A 22,094-nucleotide genomic window follows, 5' to 3' on the forward strand; every position below is an offset into this window, starting at 1 on the left:
GAGGATCAAATGAGAAAAAGCTCTTAGCACATTGTCTGGCATTATAATTATTGTTTTGCCTTCTTTGTGTCTTGAAAGCTTAGCAAAGTACCTGGCCCATTGTAGGTGCTAGCTGCTATGCTCAGTGCATAGTAGGTACTTATTGACTGAAAGGTGGGGTTAAGGGAGGGGTTAGATTTTTTTGAAACTATATGAGAGGGCAAGAACAAAAGGGGAAAGAAGTGGGAGAAGGGAAAAAGAATTAAGTGCACATTATATGCTAGGCAATATGCAGTCATTTCACTCTTAAGTGTTCACAATTTCATCTTTTAGCTTCAGCATGAAAACAGTAACATGCAAACAAAATATACACATGACAAAACTGGTGGTAATCAACAGAAGGAAGTCTAGTATTGTTCTCCCAAAAAGGCTCTGTTTTCCAGAATCAGTGAAATGGATGTTGCTGCTTTTTAGAGAATTTGGGATTTTTCTTACTAGAAATACTCTGAGGGCAGAAACTCTTATTGCTTGCATCCTGAATCCCTCATCCTATCATTCAAAGACAAAGTCTTTGAATATAGACGGCGATAAATATTATTCAGTGAATAAATGGGATATAATTGTAATTTGCTAGCTTAAATATGGATGTTGCCAGGTTATAAATAATATTCAGTTCATAGAGTATCTAGGGACTAGTAATATGTGGGCTACATTTTGACAACTAAAATAAAACAAATAAGAGTTATCAGTTTACTTATCCTTTAACATGAACTGGCATCGTGAAGACCTCTTTTAAAGTTATTATAGCTTGGTAGTCTTGGCCTTTGACTGTTGTCTACAAGCTATGTGATTTGCACAAATAAGTCTTATCCTCTTGATTCTCCATTGTACTACTTTTCAAAATATAATTGTGATAAAGTGGTTTAAGATTTTGAGGTTTTAAAAAAGAGTTTTTTGGTTCTTCTTGGTTTTCTTGGTTGACAGTTGTGTGAGATACATGTGAGACAGTGGAGAGAGATCATTCTTATTTACTTTATTTCATTCATTTTTTTAAAAGGGTTGTTCTCTTTAAATGTCTTGGCCCCATAATTTGGTATTTAGTAGTTAGCATCTGTATTTGCATCTGAGCTATATAATTTTCTTTTTCTGCTCTGTATAGTTCTTGTTTTATAGCTGTGACTCAGCATATCAGTGAAATGGAAAAAGACAGGGTGTGTTGAAACAGGAAGAAAGTAGAAGTAGGAAGGAAAAACTAATAACTGAGGTTTCTTTTGCTTCTTAGATATATATATTGCCTACACAGAATCCTTATCAGTAACTTTAAAAATCATAAAAGTTTGTAGGAGCAGAGTTTGACTACTTCTCCTGTAATAGGTGAAATCCTTGGTTATGAAATGTCATCTCTGAGGTATTTTTCTAGCCCTGAAGAAATTTTGAATGTTTACTTAAAGAACTACTTATACTCTGAATTATTTTTAAAGCTTCTCTACTGTGTGTGTGTGTGTGTGTGTGTGTGTGTGTGTGTGTGTGTGTGTGTCTGTGTATGAGTGATTATTTGTGTTTTCACACAAATAATCAGGCTTCTGTTCCTTTGAGTAACATTTATGATAATATTTCATCATGAAAATCCTCAGGGGTTAGCAGTAATTCTGTATTGATCTGGGAAATGTTCTCATTTCCTTTTACTGAGCTGCCTGAAACACAAGGTTGTAGGTTTAAAGCCAGGAGGAACTCTAAAGGTCATCTAGTCTGACCCCCTTACTTTATGCATGAGTAATTAAATTGAAACATAAAGAGATGAAATAGTATGGTCACTGTTCCTCCTTGTAAGAGCAGAAAAGAGCTCTTGACTCCAAGTCCTATACTCAAACCACTTCTGCATGTATGAACAACATAGCCTGAAGTGTTGATTAGAAGGATTTTTCTGTACCATGAATTTCAAAAATGAAACAAAATTTTTGGGGCATTTCTTGACCCAAAGTGTAAAAAAGACATCCTGATCACTATGGGAATTTAATGTAGCTATTGAAAGAGGCCTTCATTATGACTTTTTAGAGACACTGTTGGGAACTAACTTATGTTAGTCCCTATTGATAGGGAAGAGTTACTTAATCAATTTATTGTGAATTAACCATACCTTTCATCTCTGCCCTTTTAATTTGGAAATCTATTTCTCTAGTCATTTGTCTTTCCATCTAAGGGTAAGTGATGAGAAGAAATAGGGAAAAAAAAATTCTTCAGATTTAACAGTAACAATTTTGGTACTGTTGTTGGGGCCTATTCTAAACTACCAGCTTATAGATGAAACATAAAAAAAGACCATTGCTTTTTCACTAAGTAAAAATAAACCATCTTGATGGAGATAACAATGACTCAGCATATAACAGTAATGTAATTTTAAAGTTAGAAGATATCCTAGAGGTCATCTAGTCTACTTGCCAATTTTTTACTTTAAAGAACTGAAGCTCAATGATAAAATTGATTAAATCACAGCCAGTGCCTTTATTGATAACATGTTCTATTGTAGCATAAGAATAGGAAGAAAGTAGTATATAGGCACATTTAATCACAGATCCCATGTTTGGAGTCACATGATTATTATTTATGCTATAAAGCAGTAGTCTCCAAACTCTTTTTGAGCATTCACCCCATCATAAAATATATTAAAGCACTCTTTTCTGTATACATATTTACTTATTTATAAATTAAATACATATACCTGTGTACTAATAATTATGTGTATTGTAAAAGTTATACAAAACCAGAAATTTCAAATGATGAAATAACATTTGATCCTAGCTAGAGTAGGAAGCCACTATTAACGAGTAGGTGAGTGATATGATTGGGCTTTCACTTAAGAAAACTATTTTGACAACTACATGGAGAATGTTGGAGAGGGAAGAGAGTTGAGGTTTAGAGATAAACCAGTTAACAGCTATTCTAATCTAAGCAAGAAAAGGTACAAATGTGAGAGAGATTGTGGAGAAAGGCGTCAAAGCGTAGCAAATGATTAGCTATATGCTGTGTGGGAGAAGTGGGAGGTTACAATGACACCAAGATTGTGAACTTCAGCAGGAATATACAAAGTCAAGGTGAGGAAAAGGCTGGGAAGGGATGAAGAGAAGCTAATGTAATAAGATCACAAACCATTCCTACCTGCTTGTCCTGTTGGATTCTCTGTTATCCCAACCAAAATGTACTTGTAAAATCACTGGTCACTACCCTGGAACTCAAAACCATTCTCTTTACTAGAGGGCACCTGTCACAGCCACAGTGAGCAGGGAATGAATCTGCTTGAGAATGTATATGTGTGTTATTTTCCCAATAACATCTTTACAATATCACAGAGAGCAGATGAGATTCAAGAAGATTTTCTTTGCTTTTAATGGTTTCAACTTCCTACTGGTTGATCATACATCCTATGGGGTTAGCCCACATTCTTTGATCTTCACTTGGAGACCCCTTGTATATAGTTTTAGAGCTTCCTGATTTGTCTGTTAACAGCTCTAACTTGTTTGGAGTGACTAAAGGTAGCAAATGGAAGATAAATCAAAGATGAAACGAACCAAAAAAACCCAAGTCAGTGAGAAAGGGTTAACCAATTTGGCAAAATGTTTTATGCTGTTTTAAGATACACTTCTCTTGCATAAGGCCATTTTATACACATAGTTTTAATAGCAAATTGGCATCCAGTTTTCATACAGTTATTAGATAGTTATCTGATATTTTGAATAGTCTTCTTTATCTATATTTAGTCTGAACATGGACTGGTGTAGGGAATTCTTAGTGAGGGAAACACTGTCTACTCATTTAGGGTTGTCACTATTCTCCAGGTCATTCACAGTTAGGTTACCCCAACTGAAATTTAAGCCACAGGTCAAGCTCACTTGGAAGTCCATTATTCTTCTTGATACTCCGAATAATTGGAGAATGGTCCCAGTGACATGAAAGCTGTTAGAAGAGTGTATCCAGGTCTCAGCATGGTACATTGGAACAAGGCTAGATTTGGAACCCCATATGACCGTGGTCACATCTCAAAACTCCTGGCATCTTATTAGCTCTAGTCTGTAAAATGAAGGGGTTGGGCTTGACGACCTCCTGATGACCTTTGATCTTATGAGTCTGCAAAATTCCATTGAATTCCTTTAGATAAAAATAGTGCTTAAATATTTTATTTGTGGGTGGAATAGGAGGTGAAGAAGGATGATATGGAAGATTCCTAACTCAAGAAAATGGAAGCATTCAGTCATGTAAAAATAACAATGATAGAGACTTAAGGAGAAAATGATTGTGTGTGGCAAATTCTGTAGTATTGCTTTCAAATTGTATTTTGTTTGAAAATGGAAAACCAACTTGTAGAATAAATTAGTTATGGGAATTGTCTTTAATTTTAGGAACAATGAGTATTTTTAGGAACTTAAATTTACCTGTGGATGCTTTTAGAACAGAAAAAATATTGATGTAGTGGTTGTCTGGGGGGATGATACAAGCATGCACTCACCAAATGCAAAGCAAATTTAATGATGGGGGTGGGGGTTTAAAAGCAATTAACATAAGTTTGTTTAGCAGATAGGCAAGTAATAAGTGAATTCTTGGAATATGTGCAATAAATGATATATAAACCTACTTCCATGTCCCAGTGCATAAAATGTATGCATCTCCTGATAAATGTTTAAACATATTTGTGTTTTTGTAGATCTTACCAATATATTTGAGTCGTTCCTGCCCCAGTTGCTGGCCTATCCAAACCCCATAGATCCTCTAAATGGTGATGCTGCAGCCATGTACCTTCATCGACCAGAAGAATACAAACAGAAAATTAAAGGTAAGAGAATCGGCAATTTTGCCCATTGGGGTTGTACCGCTGTCTGTAGCATTCACCAGGCATGGATTGAGAAGCGTGGTCTAAGACAAGCATCTGCATCTTTTTTGGCAGCACAGAGCATTCTTTTTCAGTGCTGAGCATTGCTCAAGAGTGTGATTGACAGTCCTAAGAGAAAGAAAAAATAGAAGCAGGAAAGAGGGGGAAAAAAGGAGGGGCCCCTTGTAGTAGGGAGTTGGTGGTAAACCCATGTTCATGTCCTTGTAAATTGTCCACTCCACCTTTGCAGAGAGCATTGCACTTGAGTCATTGGTCAGAGTCCTAAACTCACGTCTACACCACCAACTCGGGGCACTGGTCTCACTGTCCTGATGTCTCGGAGGAACAGAGATCAAGCCAGCAGAGTGAAAGTGTTAAATCCAATAAAATCAGACATTTTAGCTTTGTGTGAATCATTGTAATGACTTAGAAACAAAGTCATAGCCTAATGGATAAAAGAACTCTTCGCCTTATTTAACTTTGCCAACAATGAATAAATTATTTCATTTTTCTTTTCTACTAACAGCAATACTTGGCAATAGATAGTGACTAACATTGCTCTTTAACTATGTTACAGCCTCCTATTAGAGCATGCTGCTTGCACAGTGGATAATAGAATGCCAATTCAATCAGACCCCAGACACTTAATGGCTCTGTGACCCTGGTCAGAGGGTCTGCCTCTGTCTCTCCATTTCCTCAACTGTAAATTGGAATTAACAATAGCACCCACCTCTCCAGGTTATGGTGAGAATCAAATGGGGCATTTGTAAAAAGTCTTAATTTAGTACCTAGCATATAGTAAGTACAATATAGATGTGTATTCTCTTTCTTTTTACTGTATTGTGCAGCATAACAGAAAGTAAACAAATGGCTTTACCCAGTTCCCTGGATTTAAGTGGATATTTTATATTCTTTGGTACAAAAAGTTAGAAGTTGAGAATTCTCTTTTCCCGTTCTATAACAGTTTTCCTGTTGAAGGCATATATATATATATACTCTGCTAAAATTACAATTAGATTTATGAAGATGGCACAAGAAAAGGAAGGGGATTCAAAAGTACCATGAACACTTTCCAGTTTCTTCAGGGTAGGGCAGACTTCCCTTTGGTGCCTGTCCAATGTAGCATAACTTGCTACCCACCTGCACAGCAATCCAGTACATCAGCTTTCTTAATAAATGCTGAGACTTCTGGCCTCTTTGAAGTGCACCTGCAAAAGATTACAGTCAAAATTATTTAAATATGGTTTGTGCGTGAATGTCTTTTCATGAAGACAGGAGCAAAAATACTGAAACATGTTTTGTCAGTCAATTAAGATGGTTTCTTTTCTTTCTTTTTTTCTTTTTTTTATAAACCATCTCAGTTCTCCGAAGGCTAGTAGTGTTCAGTGACTTTGCACAAGGAGGAAAAATAAATTCAGAAAAATTAATTTACTCAAGTGGGACACTTGGTGCATAATAACTGCCCATTTGATACAATTAAATATCTTTGGAGTGTATATAAAGCCCTTTACCAACTTTAAAGTCTTGCACAGCAAAATGGATATCAATTTCAAAATAAGAATTTTAGAACCAAATATTAAAATTTTGACCTAGAAAGCATTTAATGGCAAGATTGGATAATTTTAAATAGAACTCATATTACACATTGCAGTAGATTTCTTCTGTTTAATCTTTACATGGAAATAATTGAGACAAGGTATTTTGTACAAACAGATACATAACAGTAGCATAATTTACAAAAGAAAAATGACTTACATTCCTCTAGAATTGTCCAGACCTGATCTATAGAATTAATTGCTTCCTGAAATGATAATGTTGCAAATCACTTTTCTCATTCTGTCTTCCTTGCTTGTCTGAGGAGAATGAGGCTACCAAATAAAAGCTTCCCTGCTTTCCTTCCTTTCCATCTCTAAATATCTCCATGTGACATATTGATATTAGATTAATCTCTTTAAAATTCTATTTTGGTCATGTAAAAAAAATTTCTTTTAATGGTTCCTTTTATCTAAAGGGTGAAGTCCCATTTTACTAGCATTCAAGACATTTTACATCCTGTGATAAAAAAGCTTTTTTCCTTTTAGTCTCTATCCCTACATGAAGTCTATTCACTGATTTGCTCACTTTGCACTCTTTACCTCTGCTGACATACCCATTTTTTCCTCTTTCCCCCTGTAAATTCTAATCCCATTTTTAAAGTAAAGTTTTTTTGTAGTACTCATCACCTGTGGCACTCATATGGCATCCAGTTGTGTTTGTAATTGTAAAATATCCTTTATCTTGTTTTGGAATTTCCTTTTTTTTTTTTTTTTTTTTTTTTAAATTAAGTTTGATTTTGTAATGAACTGGAAATAAATTGTTTTTCTCTCACCACTTAACTCTACCATTAAGGAAAAAAAAGAAAAGGAAAAAAAGACTTTAGTTTTGTTGGGCAAAACTAATTAATTAGTCATGTCCAAAAATTTTGTCTCATTCTGAGCCTCAAGTCCATCATCTTATTAGGAGGGTAGATAGTGCATGCTTCCATACTGATCACCTGGAAGTATGTTTAAGTCACTATCGGTTTTTGTGACTTTCAAAATCTTTTATTTTTATAATTAGAACTATTTATTTAAAACTTGTGCTGTTATTAACTTATTAGGATTTTTATTGTCTGTAAACTTTTCAAGAATAAAGTTGTAGGTCTTTTACTTTTTCTCAATAGTTCCTTATAATATCCATTAAATAAATCATTCTATTTTATTAGATAAAAGTACACATGTAACTTTTAAGTGGTTATATGACTTGCTATTTTTTTCTTTTCTAAAATACTCTTATTTCAGACCTTAAAAATACTACTATTATGTAGCACTTACACTCATATTATTGATTATGATTTCTCAGTTAGCACACTGAAACCACTGTCTGGTGCCTTCTTACATAAATGTTTCTGCCAGCAGAACTGTTTAGCATATATGTTGCTAAATGTTAGCATAAATGGTCTCCTAGTGGAAACCAATTTAGTTTTAAAGTAAATTGACTTAAGGAGCTCTTGCTTACTGACCATTTACTTTCCCATTTGCATATTTTAGCTCAGTTCTGTGAAATCCATCTGCCATTTTGGAGGATTGGTTGTAGATCTTCCTGAGGATTTCAGCATTTATCAGTTATTAAGCCATGGTTTTAATAGATATCTTGTATATTTCCCTAGTTTTAAAACAAAGAGTTTAATATCATGAATTTGACTTCTTAGACTTTTCTAAAATTATACAAGTCCTAGAACCTTGAACAACTGATTTGAACTAATATATTGATTGTTCAATGGCTTAACAGACTGCCATTTCAGGTTGTGAGAAGCTGTGGAAAAAAACTATACTTGTTGGAATTTTTCTTATAGAAGGGCTGCCAAAGTATCTCCCTTTGGTGACTAAAGCATTTTCTCTATTCTGTTATTTGATCAAGATGTATTTCCAGGATAAAGACTATAGTAGGAACAATGTGTGTGTATATACATAACAGTATATAAGATTCTACAGTTAATAACTAATAACATGTGCCTGAATTTCCTAAGTAGCATTTTTAACATGTTCGTTTATAAAGACTCTTTTTTTGCCTTTGAAAAACAAAGTTTAATATACTTTAAAATGTTTAACATATTTTGGATTACTTGTCATCTAGGGAAGTGAATGGGGGGTAAGGAGGAAAAAATTTGGAACACAAGATTTTGCAAGGGTCAGTGTTGAAAGTTTAAAGAATGATTTAAACTGGTGAGGAAAGTAACCTTTGAAATTAAAGTATACTCATATTTACATCCTGCCTTTCCTTATTATGGAAATTATTCAGTACTAATCTTTAATATTTTGTCCTACAAAAATACCTGTCAGTTAATGTATGGTAATATAAATAATCAGATCGGACCCACCCAAGTTGGGAAGAACTATTCTAAACCACTTTGACATTATTATCATTCTTTCAATATCATGTTACTTCTGGGTTGGAACAAATAGAAAAACAAAATAATGAATCCGTTAGGTAGTATAAAATTGCAATGATTTCTTTGATAGCAGAATTTGTCCCTATTCAGACAGACATTTTGTTCTCCTGATAAGGTAAGCCAAATAGCCTCGGGTATTTAAAAGAATTCCAGTTTTTTGAATAAGCAGACCCTTCTTACCATTATCTTTTGTAGTTATTCCCCAACGCCTCTATAGGGGGAAAAAAGGGAAGATGGGACAGGAAGATGGGGTTCAAAACAGTTTCTCCCACATGGATCTTTTATTTGTCTCACATATATGTATAAAGTTCTAATTCAGGAGTTTTAAATTTCATACATTAATATGGGAAAGGTGAGACAAATTTAATGTCTCAATTAAATTTTATCCTGTTGTCACCACATTTGAGAAACTTAAACTTCAGAAGTTTACCTTATGTTTAGAGAAAAACAAGGTTTTAAGCCCTCAGTTTGGGGTCAAAGAGCTTGGGTTTAAATTCAGACGCTGGGGTTTACTCCCAGTGTACTTTAGGTAAGTTATTCATCCTCTTTACTCTAGTGGTTGAATGAGGTGTGAGTCTTCATGATATAGGTAAATTATTTATTTGAAAACGTTGTACACTTAGGGTTTGTAAGAATAATCTTTAATGGTTTAGTCAGTGCTTCTAATTTTTTGGGGGGGAAAATTCAACCTAGTTTGAAAAAACCTTGTTCTTAGGTAAATAATGCAAATTAAAACCAAAAAGAGCCACTTGCTTCTAGGCAGTTGGTGGCACATAGATGTGGTTCCTGGCTTGAAAATCAAGAAGACCTGCCTCAGTTTCCTTGTCTGTAAAATGAGGATCATAGCAACCAACACCCACCTCCCAGGATTGCTATAAGGTTCCCATGAGATACTGTCTGCTACATAAATGCTAGCTATTGTCACTGTTTCATTTTTCTCCACTTAATCAAGTTATTTTTTAGTGACCTTTTTTTAAATCAGCTCGGTATCTGACAGGCAAAGTCTACAGTTCAATAACATTTCAAAATCTATTCTTATAGTAAGAGATTTAAGTTGCCTGTGTTTACAAAACTATAAAACTAAGAATCATTGTGTTTTGGAGCCCCGATATTGCTAAATAAGTGTTGGAAGCAAATATTTGTTTTAGAATAGAAACAAACAGAAAGAGTACACATTGGACTGGGGCAGATTGTAAAGGCTTCTTGCAGAAGGCCTTTAAAGACTAGAGTGACAGATTGGGGAACAGTGAATAGATCCATTTAGCTAGAGGCAACAATAATAATAGCTTACCTTTATATAGTACTTACTATGTGCCCGGCAGTTTGCTAAGTGCCTTATACTTACTTCATTTGATCCACAACAGCACAGACAGATAGGTGCTGTTATTATCCGCATTTGCAAATGAGGAAATTGAGACAAACAGGTGAAGTGACGTGCTCAGGGTTCCTTCAGCTGGTACGTATCTGAGGCTGGACTTAAACTCAGAGCTTCCTGATTCCAGACCACCACTCTCCCTTGTACTCCCACAAGATGCCCAAAGAAAAGGGGTTGATGGAAAAGAGGCTGAGGGCAACGTGGGATTGTGTCAGGTTCTTTCTTCCATTTCCATTTGCCTCTTCTCTCGTCTCTTCTCCTTTCCTACTCACCTGGACTCTAGATGTGGTCAGTTTTATCTTGTCCTTGGCAGGTCTGTTAAAGCTCCCAGATGCTGGCAGGGTGTGCTGCAGTTGGCCTTTCAGGCATTTAATCTAAAAGGGACCTTTTCCTATAGACTTGACATGGCAGTGTTGTTACTGTACTAACAAGGAGACTGAGGGCCCAGGAGGACCTTGAGAGGATGAGCAACAGCCCTGGGACATGAGTCTTCTAGACCTCTAGGAACAAGGCCTTCTAGCTGTCACAAGTTCCTTCCCCAGCACATCCCTCTCAGGACCTAGTCTAAGAATGTGAACTCTCTGCTTACTGTCTGAGGCAGCTCTCTGGGAGGTATCCACACTTGCTCACTGTGCCCCATCTCTCTTGTTTCTCTGCAGAATACATTCAGAAATATGCAACAGAAGAAGCACTGAAGGAACAGGAAGAGGGCACTGGAGACAGTTCGTCGGAGAGTTCTATGTCTGACTTTTCGGAAGACGAGGCGCAAGACATGGAGTTGTAGTAGAAAAGGCCACCTGCTTTTCAGAAAGACTATTATTTCCTAACCATGAGAAGCAGACTATAATATTCATATTTAAACAAAGCAATTTTTTTTATTACTAAACAAGGTTTTTATGAATAATAGCATTGATATATATATATTATATATCACCCTTTAGATCTTGATTTCTTGGTCATTTCTCAACCTGAGGTGCATAGCATATTCCCACATTCCATTTTGGTAGCAATATGCAGCCCGAATGCATGCATTCATAAGTCCATTTGGCCAAGTCAACTTGTATGCTACTGAGCTGTCAACGAAATAGCTGCTCTGATAGGTAGATATGAGGACAGAAAAATACTGCTTCCTTTATTGGTGGTTCCAAAGAAACAAACCAAATCAACCAACCAACCCTTGGACATTAAGATAGGCTAGAGCTTTTTCAAAGTAAAGAGGAAAGACTTGGGGAGGGAGAAGGCCTGATGTAAGCGTGCTTAGAGAGCCAACAACCCAGTAGCAGTGATGCTCCTTCCCATTGGTGTTGGCGCCCTGTTTTAAATGGAGTGACCGTAACTGAGTACAGGGAGCTATCTATCCTGGAGTATTGACGCTTAAAGGAAGGTTTTTTGACTTGGATTTTAAGTACTTTTTTATATGTGGATTCCTGCCCTTCAAGCTACAGGGCCCTGCAACCACGGGTGTATTTGCTTTGGGGACCTTTTGAAATCCTTTTTCTGAACATGACTCATTTTCTTGGTCTGGATTCTGAGCTCCATCCCTTTTGTGGGCAGAGGGGGGATAAGGAGGGAAATGACATGGATAGTGCTTCAGTTCATTCAGAGCACATGCAAAATTAGACTCTACTTCTTTGCCAGTTTGAGACTGCTACCCTTGACTGAGAGCTTTAAACTTGCTCTTTCGTGCTTGAACTGTGTGTTTAGACATATGTTGCAAATTGTACCTTCATCTACCAGGAGAGGGTCTCATCAAAACGAGTCATCATGCTGAGCATTAGACCTGGAAAAACTGGGCCAATGGCCACGAATACTTCGGCACTCTCATTTCATGTGTTTTTTTTTTTTTTTTTTTTTTTTTTTTTTTTTTTCCTTCTTCTATCCCTTGGCAGTGACTTGGTTACTGTCTGCTCCTGGGAGTGGAGAAGAGGATATTGCAGACCCCAACACACATTCAGAATTCTAACTGAACACAAATTTGAGCAAATAAAGGTTATTCCACCCAAAGTGATTAGAAATGGGGAAAACAAGTGCAACTTTCTTCAGATATAGTTGAAGGACTCTTCTGAAGGGGAAGGGGGAGGGAAAGGGAGGGAATAAAATATCTTCTGATGTAGTAGAACAGGTTTTGAAGGTGGATTTTTTTTCCCTGTTAAATGTTGAGGGAATCAGACACTTTAAAAATGCCCGCCAATCAGATGTAAACTCGGCTAGCTACATGTCCAGAGGTTGCCTACAAAGTTCCTTTCAGATCCTAATGTTGCCTACTGTATTTTAGGGGAGTTTTGTGAAGCTTTTTAGACAGGAAAATTTTGATTTTTTAATTTTGATTTGATTTGATTTTATTTCATTATTATTATTATTATTTTGGTGCAACCAGTAAGGACAGTAGCAGAATTAGCCAATTTTGAGACACTTTAAAAACGAATGTTTTGAATGTCCCACGGGGCTCATTCGGTAGATTTTTAACAAAAACAAAAAACAAAACTTTTCTGAAATGCGTTTTTTAATTTAGAAGTACTGTATTCTACAAGGTTTGAGTCAATAAGGTTGGAAGATAGCCTATCTTTTTTTTTTTTTTTTAATTCAAAAAGCACAATCAATCTCTTTTCCTTTGAAAAATCTATATAAAGTACAACTTGCTTTAGCATGATTATTTTCCTAAATAAAAAGACAAAGAATTTATTTTACGTTAATTACGGGCATGACGCAAAAGGTTTTCTTTCCTTTTTATTTGCTTAAAATAAAAAAAAAAAGTGCAGTTACGTAGGGCTGTGGTTAGTTACCGTGCTGAAGTTATCTATCTAGCATTTGTGGCTTGTTGGAAGGGTAGTATTAACTATTTAACCTGTAATGGTGTACTTTAAACTCTTATCTAGCACGTTGTATTCTCATTACTTTGGGGGAGGGAGGGTGTCTCTGCTGGCACTGTCTAACTTGCTTACCTGCTGAATTAGCAGTTTGCTTGTGCTATAACCTTTACTGTAGGTGCTATTTAGGGGTAGGCTTAAAGTGCTGGGGTGGTGATTTCAGTTAAAACAATAAAAAATTGTATTTTTTCAATATTGTATAAACAATAGTGTTCTAATTACCTTAAATTTATTTCCAGGTAACTATTGTTTTTAATCTAGTTAACAACCAGGTTGCCAGTCCATAACCAGGTTTGGGGGCATGTGAACCAGTATACATCTCGTCTCCATGACCAAGGCCCATTTCTTTAATTAAACAGACAAGCCAACAATTCCTTCTACTCTAAAGCACCAGCATCAGAGGTTTTTATAGTACAGGGTGCTCTCCTAAGTGAGACTCGTTCTGGAGACCGTAAGCCAATCTGAGCATTGCTTCATTGTGTGTGTGTGTGGGTGGGTGGGTGTGGGTGTGTATGGCTGTGTGTGGGTGTGTACACGAGTGTGTCAGTGATTAGGTTTCTTAGCTTTCAGGCCCTCTTGCCATTGCTATACAAATTACATAGTGTCCTTTCAGATTGTATATACACATTTATGCTTTCTGAGGAACTAGCTATGGATTTGTACATTTTTTTTGGCTCTAGATGGTACATTTTCTTTATATGTGGAAACTGGTTTTCTACATGTTAAAAAAAGATTGCCTAATTAACATTTCTTACTCCTGATCTCTGCCCCTCTACTACAAGCCGAAGGAAGCTGCCCTAGGGGATGAGGCCCATAGTTGGTCCCAAGTTATAAGAGGACTTTCTGTATTTCAAGGGAACCCGATGCCCTCCCTCCCTGCTCCCTCTTCTCCCCTCCCCCTCCTCACAAATATGGCTGGGAGAGTAAGCCAAAGTCGATTTCCCTACACCAACCAGCTCTGTCTGTAGTCCAAACCTTACCCAGTTTTTTTCCTTCCTCCTCCTGATGAGATTAATATCAAGTTTTCCCAAGGAAAAGTAGACGCAGCTATTGAGGTAACTAGCAGCGGCATTCTGCTTTCCCTTTTTCCCCCATTTGGGCAGGACCTGTACTTTGTGAAACCCTATCCTGTGGTTTTATAGCTCTATGCCATCCTCTGCTCGTTCTTGTGACTGATCTTAAGCTCTGGCTAAACACCAACGAGCCGGACAATCTCAGCCCGGCAGCATTGGTTCCGCTGTCCCCGGCCCTCCGTGGAGGCTGGTGGTAGTGGATGACCTAGAAACAGGCACTTTGGCTTGTGTCCTTGGGCGTCCCCCTCTCCGAGGCCACAGTACATCTTGGACCTTGGAGATGGAGGAGCCTCAAAAGTTGCCATATCCCGCCAGGACCTCATCTTCCCCCTTCAAAAGAAACTTTTCTAATTGCCAACAGGTTGATGATAAACTCGGAGAAGTGTTTAACTTTGGAAAGGGAGTTTAATCTCAGCATATTCCACAAACCTCCCAGTCCTCTTTGGTCTGATGTTTTACTTGTATTAAGCCTCCTATGTGATGACTAGGGGGACAAAAGGGAAAGGGAGGCATCCTCTGTTAATCCTGACCACAGCTGGGGAACTGGCTTCTCACCTGACTAAAATGTCCAGTCTCACGGACTCGCCCGGGGAAGTGTAAAGGAACACAGCAAACTCAGAAAGTTTCGCAGGGTTTGTGTGCGGTGTGCGTGTGTGCGTGTTTTTTAATCAGCACCCCCAAACCAGTCCCCTGAAATCATCTTAGTTCAGATTTATCGGAGGGCAGCAAGCACTAACCTCCTAACCCACGTTCATTTTCCCCTGGTCCTGTGGAACATTCACAGAAGATTCTGGAAGGCAATGGATTTCTCACTGGAGCCTTGGGTCTTGTGGAAGGGTGTCTCGGGGGTGTGGAAATAATGAGCAGCTTTTAGCTATGTGAGGACTCTCCACCATCACCTTACGCTGCCCTCGGGCAGCGGCCTGCTTCGGGCTTGCCTCCTGGAGCAGGCCCGTGGCGGTGCGGCTGTGGGCCTCATGAGAAATGGCTGTTATTTACTGACTGTATTTGGTACCTATTGTGTGATACTTGAAGAGATGAAAGGGGCTTCCATGCCCTTCATTGGAGTCTAAGATTTTTATCTTTTTTTTTCTCCTCCCCCCTCCCACCTTTTTTTTCTTGCATTGTGATGATGTAGTGGGCACATCTGTCAACAGGACGAATGCCTCTTCTCTAAGACTATAACCTCTCAAATAGTTGTGTATAATGAAAGAACTGTAAACTTTTTTAAATAAAATGTATATACCTTGGCATTTGGCTGGACCTTGATCAATAAGCTCAGCAGACAAGCCCGTGTTTCTCTTAGGAATTGGACTCCAAGAAGCTGTCCCATAAATCAGTTGAGGAGACAGTCCTGTGTATTTGAATCTCAATCTCGGAGCACATATTGCTATTTAAAGGGGATGAGTCTGAGGCAGATGAATGAATTGGTCTGGGAGCGTGTGTTACAGTATGTGTTGTTAGCAATTGGTTCAAGAAAGGGCTAGATCAGTTTTCTGGCCTGACCTTCATGCTAAATTTGGTTCCCCCGGGCAGAGTGCCTGTCTCTCCGTTTTCGCCCAGACCTTACGGAGAAGGTGAAACCTTCCAACCAAGGGGCCATTTACTCCCAAGAGGTGTGTAATGAGGGCTCCAATCAGCAAATGGCCCTTGTCCAGGTCAGGAATGGCTTCTTGAATACAGGGACTTACGAGGTATGAGTAGTAATCACAGTCTGGCCAGAGAAACGGGGTTCAAAGAGATTATATTCCTAGTTCTCCTTTAGACCTCAGGACCTGCCATCAGTCAACACTAGATGGTACTGCAGACTATAACAGGGAAACAACACGTGTTTGGAGGGTTTCTTTGGAGACAAGACTTCACAGCCTGCCTCCCATGGGCCAGAGTTCAGACTCCTCTCCTTCCCTCTCTTTGCTCTCTTCTTTTCCTCTTCCTGTCTTCACCCAAGCCTTGATCCTTTTGCTGACTTTGGTAGCTTTCTGGACTTCCCTCCAAATGAGAGACACTTGAAGGCCTCTTCTTGGTAAAGCCTGCGTGCTCATGAAACAAAATTCCCATTCCCAGTTACTTTGTTTTTTCCTCAGTGCCCAAAGGAGGAGAGAAACATTCCTTGTAGATTGAAAGGCCCCCTTTATAGTCAAAAGAGAAAGTTTCAGGAAGCAGCATTTGTCAGGTCAAGCATTGAGCCCCCTGCCAGGTGTGCTGAGAGAATGAAAGGCCGGAGAGCTCCCGGTGTAATGGGGGATCACATACAGACAGATGGGCAAACAAGACCTAGACAGGATGGATTGACTGTCATCTCAAAGAACTTGGGAATGCTGCTGGTACAAAGTGGAACTGGGAAGACTTGAAAGAAGCCAAGAGGTGGAGAGGAGAGAGTTCCAATCGTGGCGGACAACCCAGAGTGGAGAGATATGGAGTGTTGGGTGCGAGGGTCCGGGTAAGGAGGCCTGTGTCCAATGGCTTGAGGTGTCGGGACTGAAGTGAGTGCCTCTGATTAATGATTCTTGTATTTGGGGGAAAGGAGGCACCCTTCTATAACTGCCAGACCAAAGTAGACCAGTATGAAGTCCCCTCCAAAATCTGGATGCTTTTTCAGTGGAAAAGGGACAAATGCTGATTTGGTCTTAAAGAAGGGAAATTAGAGGTCATGGAATCCTATTTTATGGGTGAAGCTGAGTCCCAGATGGCACAGTGGACAGTGTTGACCCCGGAATCAGGAAGACTCCTCTCCATGAGTTCAAATCCACCCTCAGTTACTAAGTAGCCTTGGGACCCTGGGCAGGTCACTTAACTTTGCTTCTATTTCATCAAATGTAAAATGCCCAATCCAGTATCTGTGCCAAAAGGAGTCACAAAGAGACAGGCCCAGAAGAGTTGGGTGACTTATTCACTCAGTGAGGGCCTTAAATAGACCCAGTAACTGAATTTGGGTCCCACACGGCCCAGTCCTGGTTTCCTTTTGCTGTACTAAACTGCCTCACATGATGGTTGTAGACAGCAACTCTCATGTGCCCCGTGTGCATGATTTGGTAATTTTGGAGTAATTACTGGCGACGGGCCTGGTCTCAGCAATCCACTGCCTCATCTCTGGGATTATCCAGGTGCCTTCATTCCCAAATGAAGCTTTGATGATCCTGAAGAGCTGGACCTTGAGTCAGAAAGACCAGCCTGACACTTGACTAGCTGTGTGATTGTGAACAACACAGAACCATTGTGTTTCCTCAGCTAATAAAAGCACCTTCCAAGGTTGTGAAGAACAAGTATAATAATAAAGCCCATAGCACCGTGTGTGACATGTGATTGATGTTCGTTCCCTCCCTTTCTACCTCCCTTCCTTCCATCCATCCACAGCTGAGGTAGGAACCAAGATGGGCTTACCATCTGCTGAACTTTGTCCAGAAGTGCATCCTAGAAAAGGACCTTTGTATCCTGGGGGCTTTGTGAAAATGTAGACTTAATGTAGACTGAGAAATGGGGACCCTATATGTGCTCAATTCTTTTAGGCAGATGAAAAACAATGGCTCTCCCTTGTTGCTCTCAAGACCCTGATAAAGCCATATAACATTCTCCGTTCTCCGTATTGTTGGGCCACACCAGGGACAGAACTTCCATCATCATCAGATATTGACATGGCACGGGGTTATTCGTGCTGTAGATGGGAACCGGAGAAAGACTTTCTGAATTTTGTTTGCCTAAGTATTTCGGATTCCCCTATCAGGTAATAGACAGGTGACACCCTCCCCCCCCCCCCCCCCCCAGCTAGGATCCTCACCTTTGAATCCTCTAGCTGGCAGATTCCACCAGCTCTAGCAGTCTGTTCCTGTGACGTTCCAATGAAGTTCATTCCTGGGAATAGGGACTACAGACGTTAATATCACCATTTTATAGGAAAGGCTGCGCATGATCAAAGCTTTGGAGTCTTGAAATAAAAGATCTGGCTGAAAGTAGGCAGGCCCTGTATTACTTAAAGGTAAGTAGCAGCGCCACCCCATCCATGCCTAGATGCCCAGAGTAACAATTACCTATTTGATGAGATTCCTGGGGGGCCTCCTACCTTGCTTCCCCGAACCACTTCCCGACTAGTTGGCAGTTGGTTAGATTTATCTTTTTGGTTTAACCCTTTTGCATATATTTTGAAAATAAAAAGCTATTTGTACAAATTTATTGACCAGATCTGGAAAGGGAGAAAGCACAGAACAGGAGGAGGGAACTTGGTAAAGACTGGGGGAAAGAGGCAGAATTAGTATGGTATTGAAGAGCAGAGTCCTTTGCATAGCATCCCCTGTGAGGGACCGCACACACCCACAACAACATCCCCGTTTCATGAGAAGAACAAAAACAAGCAGCCAGGCTCTGAGAGTTAATAACTTGTGAGCACGCCGCCCGCCAGCTGGGCTTCTGCCCGAGGTCTCCACGGTCCGAGTCCGCGTTGTAAGACCCCAGGACTGGGCCCCCGCCGTGCCTCCACAGCCGGCCCTTCCCCTCTCCTTTCCCCGGGGATCTTCCGAATTCCTCCTGCCCCGAGCCGGCGGTGCCCGTGCCGCCACCAGGTGGCTCTCCTGCCTCTTGGCTGCCTCCCGGCTTCGCCCAGCTCTCGGAGGTCCCTGGGAGAGGCCGGCAGAAAGGGGCACCGCCCCGAGGGAGCAGGACGAAGGCTGGCCGGGGAAGCCGTCCCGCGCTGGCGGGTGCCCGCCCTCCGTGGGGAAGTGGCCATTCAACTCCATCCCGAGTATTTGTGAGGCACCTACTACGCGCCGGCCCTGCTGATGCAGACAAGCACCTGACAGGTGCGGATGCGCCCCCCGACCTGGAGGGGCTCAGCATCAGAGCGGGGGAGAATATTCCGGGCAGCCTGGGCAAGGGCAGGGTGAGGAGCCCCCGGGGACGGCGGGAAGTGGAGAAACGAGGCGCTTAGTGAATAATGTTGGATAGCTCTTGTGCTAGTGAGACAGCTAGGAGGTGCGGAGGAGGCTCGAACCCGAGTTCAAACCCAGCCCCGACACTAGCTGTGTGATCTCTGGCAAGTCACCTGACCCTTTCTGCCTCAGTTTCCTCATCTGTAAAACGGGCCGGAGAAGGAAATGGCAAAGCCTCCAACTATTGTTGCCGTTCTGCCTCCTTTTTCCAAGAACACCATGACACGGAGAAATGATTGGACTTGCACGCGAACTGGATTTCAGTGAGGTGGACTTGCACAGGGTAGCCCCTCTCTCTTGTGGAGTCTCCAGTATCTCTGCCGGGGGAAATCCCCCGGAGTCCTGCAGAGTCGGACCCACAACAACAACGGTGGATGAGAAAGCTAATGTTTGCTTGATTGAGGGGGAAGTTGGGAGCCAGTGAAGGAGAAACTTGTATTTATTTATTGACAAAAGAGAGGCAGCCAGGAGAGTGGAAAACAAATACACGGCACGGTCCGGTCTTCAGAGAGCAGATGATCTAGTTGAGGAGACAAGACTTCCAGGTCCATAGTTGGAGAACAGGGCAAGACGAGCGGGGCATAATGGCGAGGGTGGGGTATTCTTAGGGATAACGAAAATGTTCTGAGACTTGCTGGAGCCCCAAGGAGAGAGCTTTAGCACTTGTTGGGAGATGACTAAGAAAAGAAGGGAGACACTAGGAGGCCAAGCAAGAGGGGATGAGGGAGCAGCGAGGCGGTGCGATGAGTAGGTGGACCTGAATTAGAATGTAACTTGGGTGACCCTGGACAAATCATTTCATCCCAATTGCCTTAAAAAAAAAAAAAAAAAAAAAAAAAAGGTGATGAGCATCTGAACTATGGTAGTGGCTTGAGAGAAGAAAGGGATTGATTGAGAAAGAGGTGAAGAAAGAAAAGAAAAGATTCTGAGTGGATAAGTGATCTGAGGGAGAAAACATGGAAGATGATGCCGAGGCTATGAATCTCTGATAAAGAACAGAAAGGTTTGCCTGAGGGCCGGGGCTGGGGGCTGGACAACATCAGTTGCACACTGGATCTCTGATTTCTTTAGGATAGAGAACTCCCAAGTGAGGAAACTCCCTCCACCAACGCAGGTGGATGCCTTATTTGCAATTTAATACTGTTGCCTTTGAGTAGATGTGCCAGTAGAGTGCAATTCTTCTAATTGAGGCAGAACCAGAGGGAAATGGAGTCCCTGTCTGATCTAATGTATCGATATAGTAATAAAAAAAGGAAACCTAAAAGCAGGTGTGGTTTTCTAAGTTAAAATGTGGCGCATAGCGTTTAGTTTTAATGTTCCTATTTTAATGAGTTTGATACAAATTCCTTAGCACATTGAGAGGCCAAATGATCCTGGTTAGTGTCAGTATGTTTCATAGGCAGGACTTGAACCCTAGCCTTTATCTAGCCAAACTGCCCACCTCCCTACATATCCATCATCCATCTATCTATCCATCTATTACCTATCCATCCACCAAACTATTGTCTATCTACTCATTAATCCATCCACTAATCTATCCATCCATCTATTATCTAATCATCCATCTCTATTTTCTATCCATCCATCAACCTATTATCTATCTATCTATCTATCCATCTATTATCTGTCATTTATCTTCTATCCATCTATCTATCTATCTATTCACACTGCCTTCTGTGATAGTGATCACCACCCATTCATGTCTCTTGTGATTCAGTCTGTTGCCCCATCCCAGAAAAGGCACAGTAAAGCCCTTAGTCATCATGGGCCAGGATCGAGACGTTCCCTGAAGTCAGCCGGGCTGATATGGGCTGCAAGGGGAAGGAGAGGCAGGGCACTGCACAATTTCCCCCATGTCCCCTTCGAAGGATGTTGCAGTAGTGTCTTGGCGATAAGGGGCCATAGGGAAATGTGCTGTGTGTGTGTGTGTGTGTGTGTGTGTGTGTGTGTGTGTGTGTGTGTGTGTGTGTGTTTGTGTGTGTGTGTGTGAGAGAGAGAGAGCAGATCAGGGCCTTGCAGAATTTCTCCCAGTGTCACCGCACCTCTGTGTAAGTGGCAGGTGACAGTCCGGTTTTAGCCACCAGGAAGGGCCAGCATCTTGGTCAGGGCAGCTGAGGAGGAGGGAAGGGGACCAAGGCTAGGAATGGGATGAGGAACGGCTCTCCACTTTGGAGAGCTCTGCGGGGGGTCCTGGAGACAGCCAGCCTGGAGGCCTGTAAGAGAATATGGCATTGGAGAAGGAGAGGGGGGAGAAATAAGGGAATGAGCACGGCCCACTCCGGGCCTTCTGTCCTCACCCTGGGGCCGCGAGGACGGCCGGAGCCTCTCGGCTTGGATGTCTCCAGGAAGAAGGGACTAAAGGCGGGGGGCTCCGAGAGGAGATGGCGGGCTCTCTTGCAGTGATGTTCCAAGTTTAGCCAGCAGATGGCTGGAGGGAGCCACGAATGTCCAGACTGAAACCGTCTTGGGCTCTCGCCCATATTTCTCCTGTTTCTCTGCCCACCCCCTTCCTTCAGGGAGCTGGCTGGCCCCTGGGCCTCTAGGGACCAGTGCCTAAGATCTGCCCTCCACACTGGGCAGCCGCATGCTTCTTCTGGGCCTGTTGGACATCCAAGGGGTATCTGCGTAGGAGAGGAAGGGATTGATTTAGGGAGCAATTGAGAAAACTAACACTGGTATTTAGAAGGACCAAAACCTGAAAGAAGCCAAATAAGAGGCTTGAATGGGATGGGGAAATGCCCCCCTGGATTTAGAGTCAGAGGAGCTCTGCCTGTGCAATTTTGACCAGTCCTTACTCTGTATACTTCAGTGATTTAGCTGCAAAATGAGCGGGTTAGACCAGGTGAGTCTTAGAGCCCCTTTGACTCTCAATCTATGAACCTGTGGTTCTGCATATACTTTTGCCCCTTGATTTACTTGTTATTTTAACTTGTATTTATTTCAAAAATCATTTACTAACTGCCTACTAGTGCCAGGTCTGTGCTCAACGCAAAGACAAAAAGAAAGGCTAGCCTCAAGGTGCTTGTAGTCTATTGGAGAGAAATAACTGT

At 40.9% G+C, this 22,094-nt stretch overlaps 1 protein-coding gene across 1 annotated transcript in view; it reads left to right on the forward strand.

Annotated features, from left to right (window-relative positions):
* The window catches only part of UBE2H (ubiquitin conjugating enzyme E2 H), a 130,483-nt gene extending 117,227 nt beyond the window's left edge, over positions 1-13,256 (forward strand). The window contains exons 6-7 of the mRNA XM_074267944.1: positions 4,676-4,804; positions 10,845-13,256. Of these exons, the coding sequence (XP_074124045.1) occupies positions 4,676-4,804; positions 10,845-10,969 (254 nt within the window). The 3' untranslated portion in view covers positions 10,970-13,256. The remainder of the gene's footprint in view (positions 1-4,675; positions 4,805-10,844) is intronic.
* The last annotated feature ends 8,838 nt before the right edge of the window (positions 13,257-22,094 follow it).

Source organism: Sminthopsis crassicaudata, chromosome 5, assembly GCF_048593235.1.
Source record: "Sminthopsis crassicaudata isolate SCR6 chromosome 5, ASM4859323v1, whole genome shotgun sequence".
In the NCBI taxonomy this organism is placed as follows: Eukaryota; Metazoa; Chordata; class Mammalia; order Dasyuromorphia; family Dasyuridae; genus Sminthopsis; species Sminthopsis crassicaudata.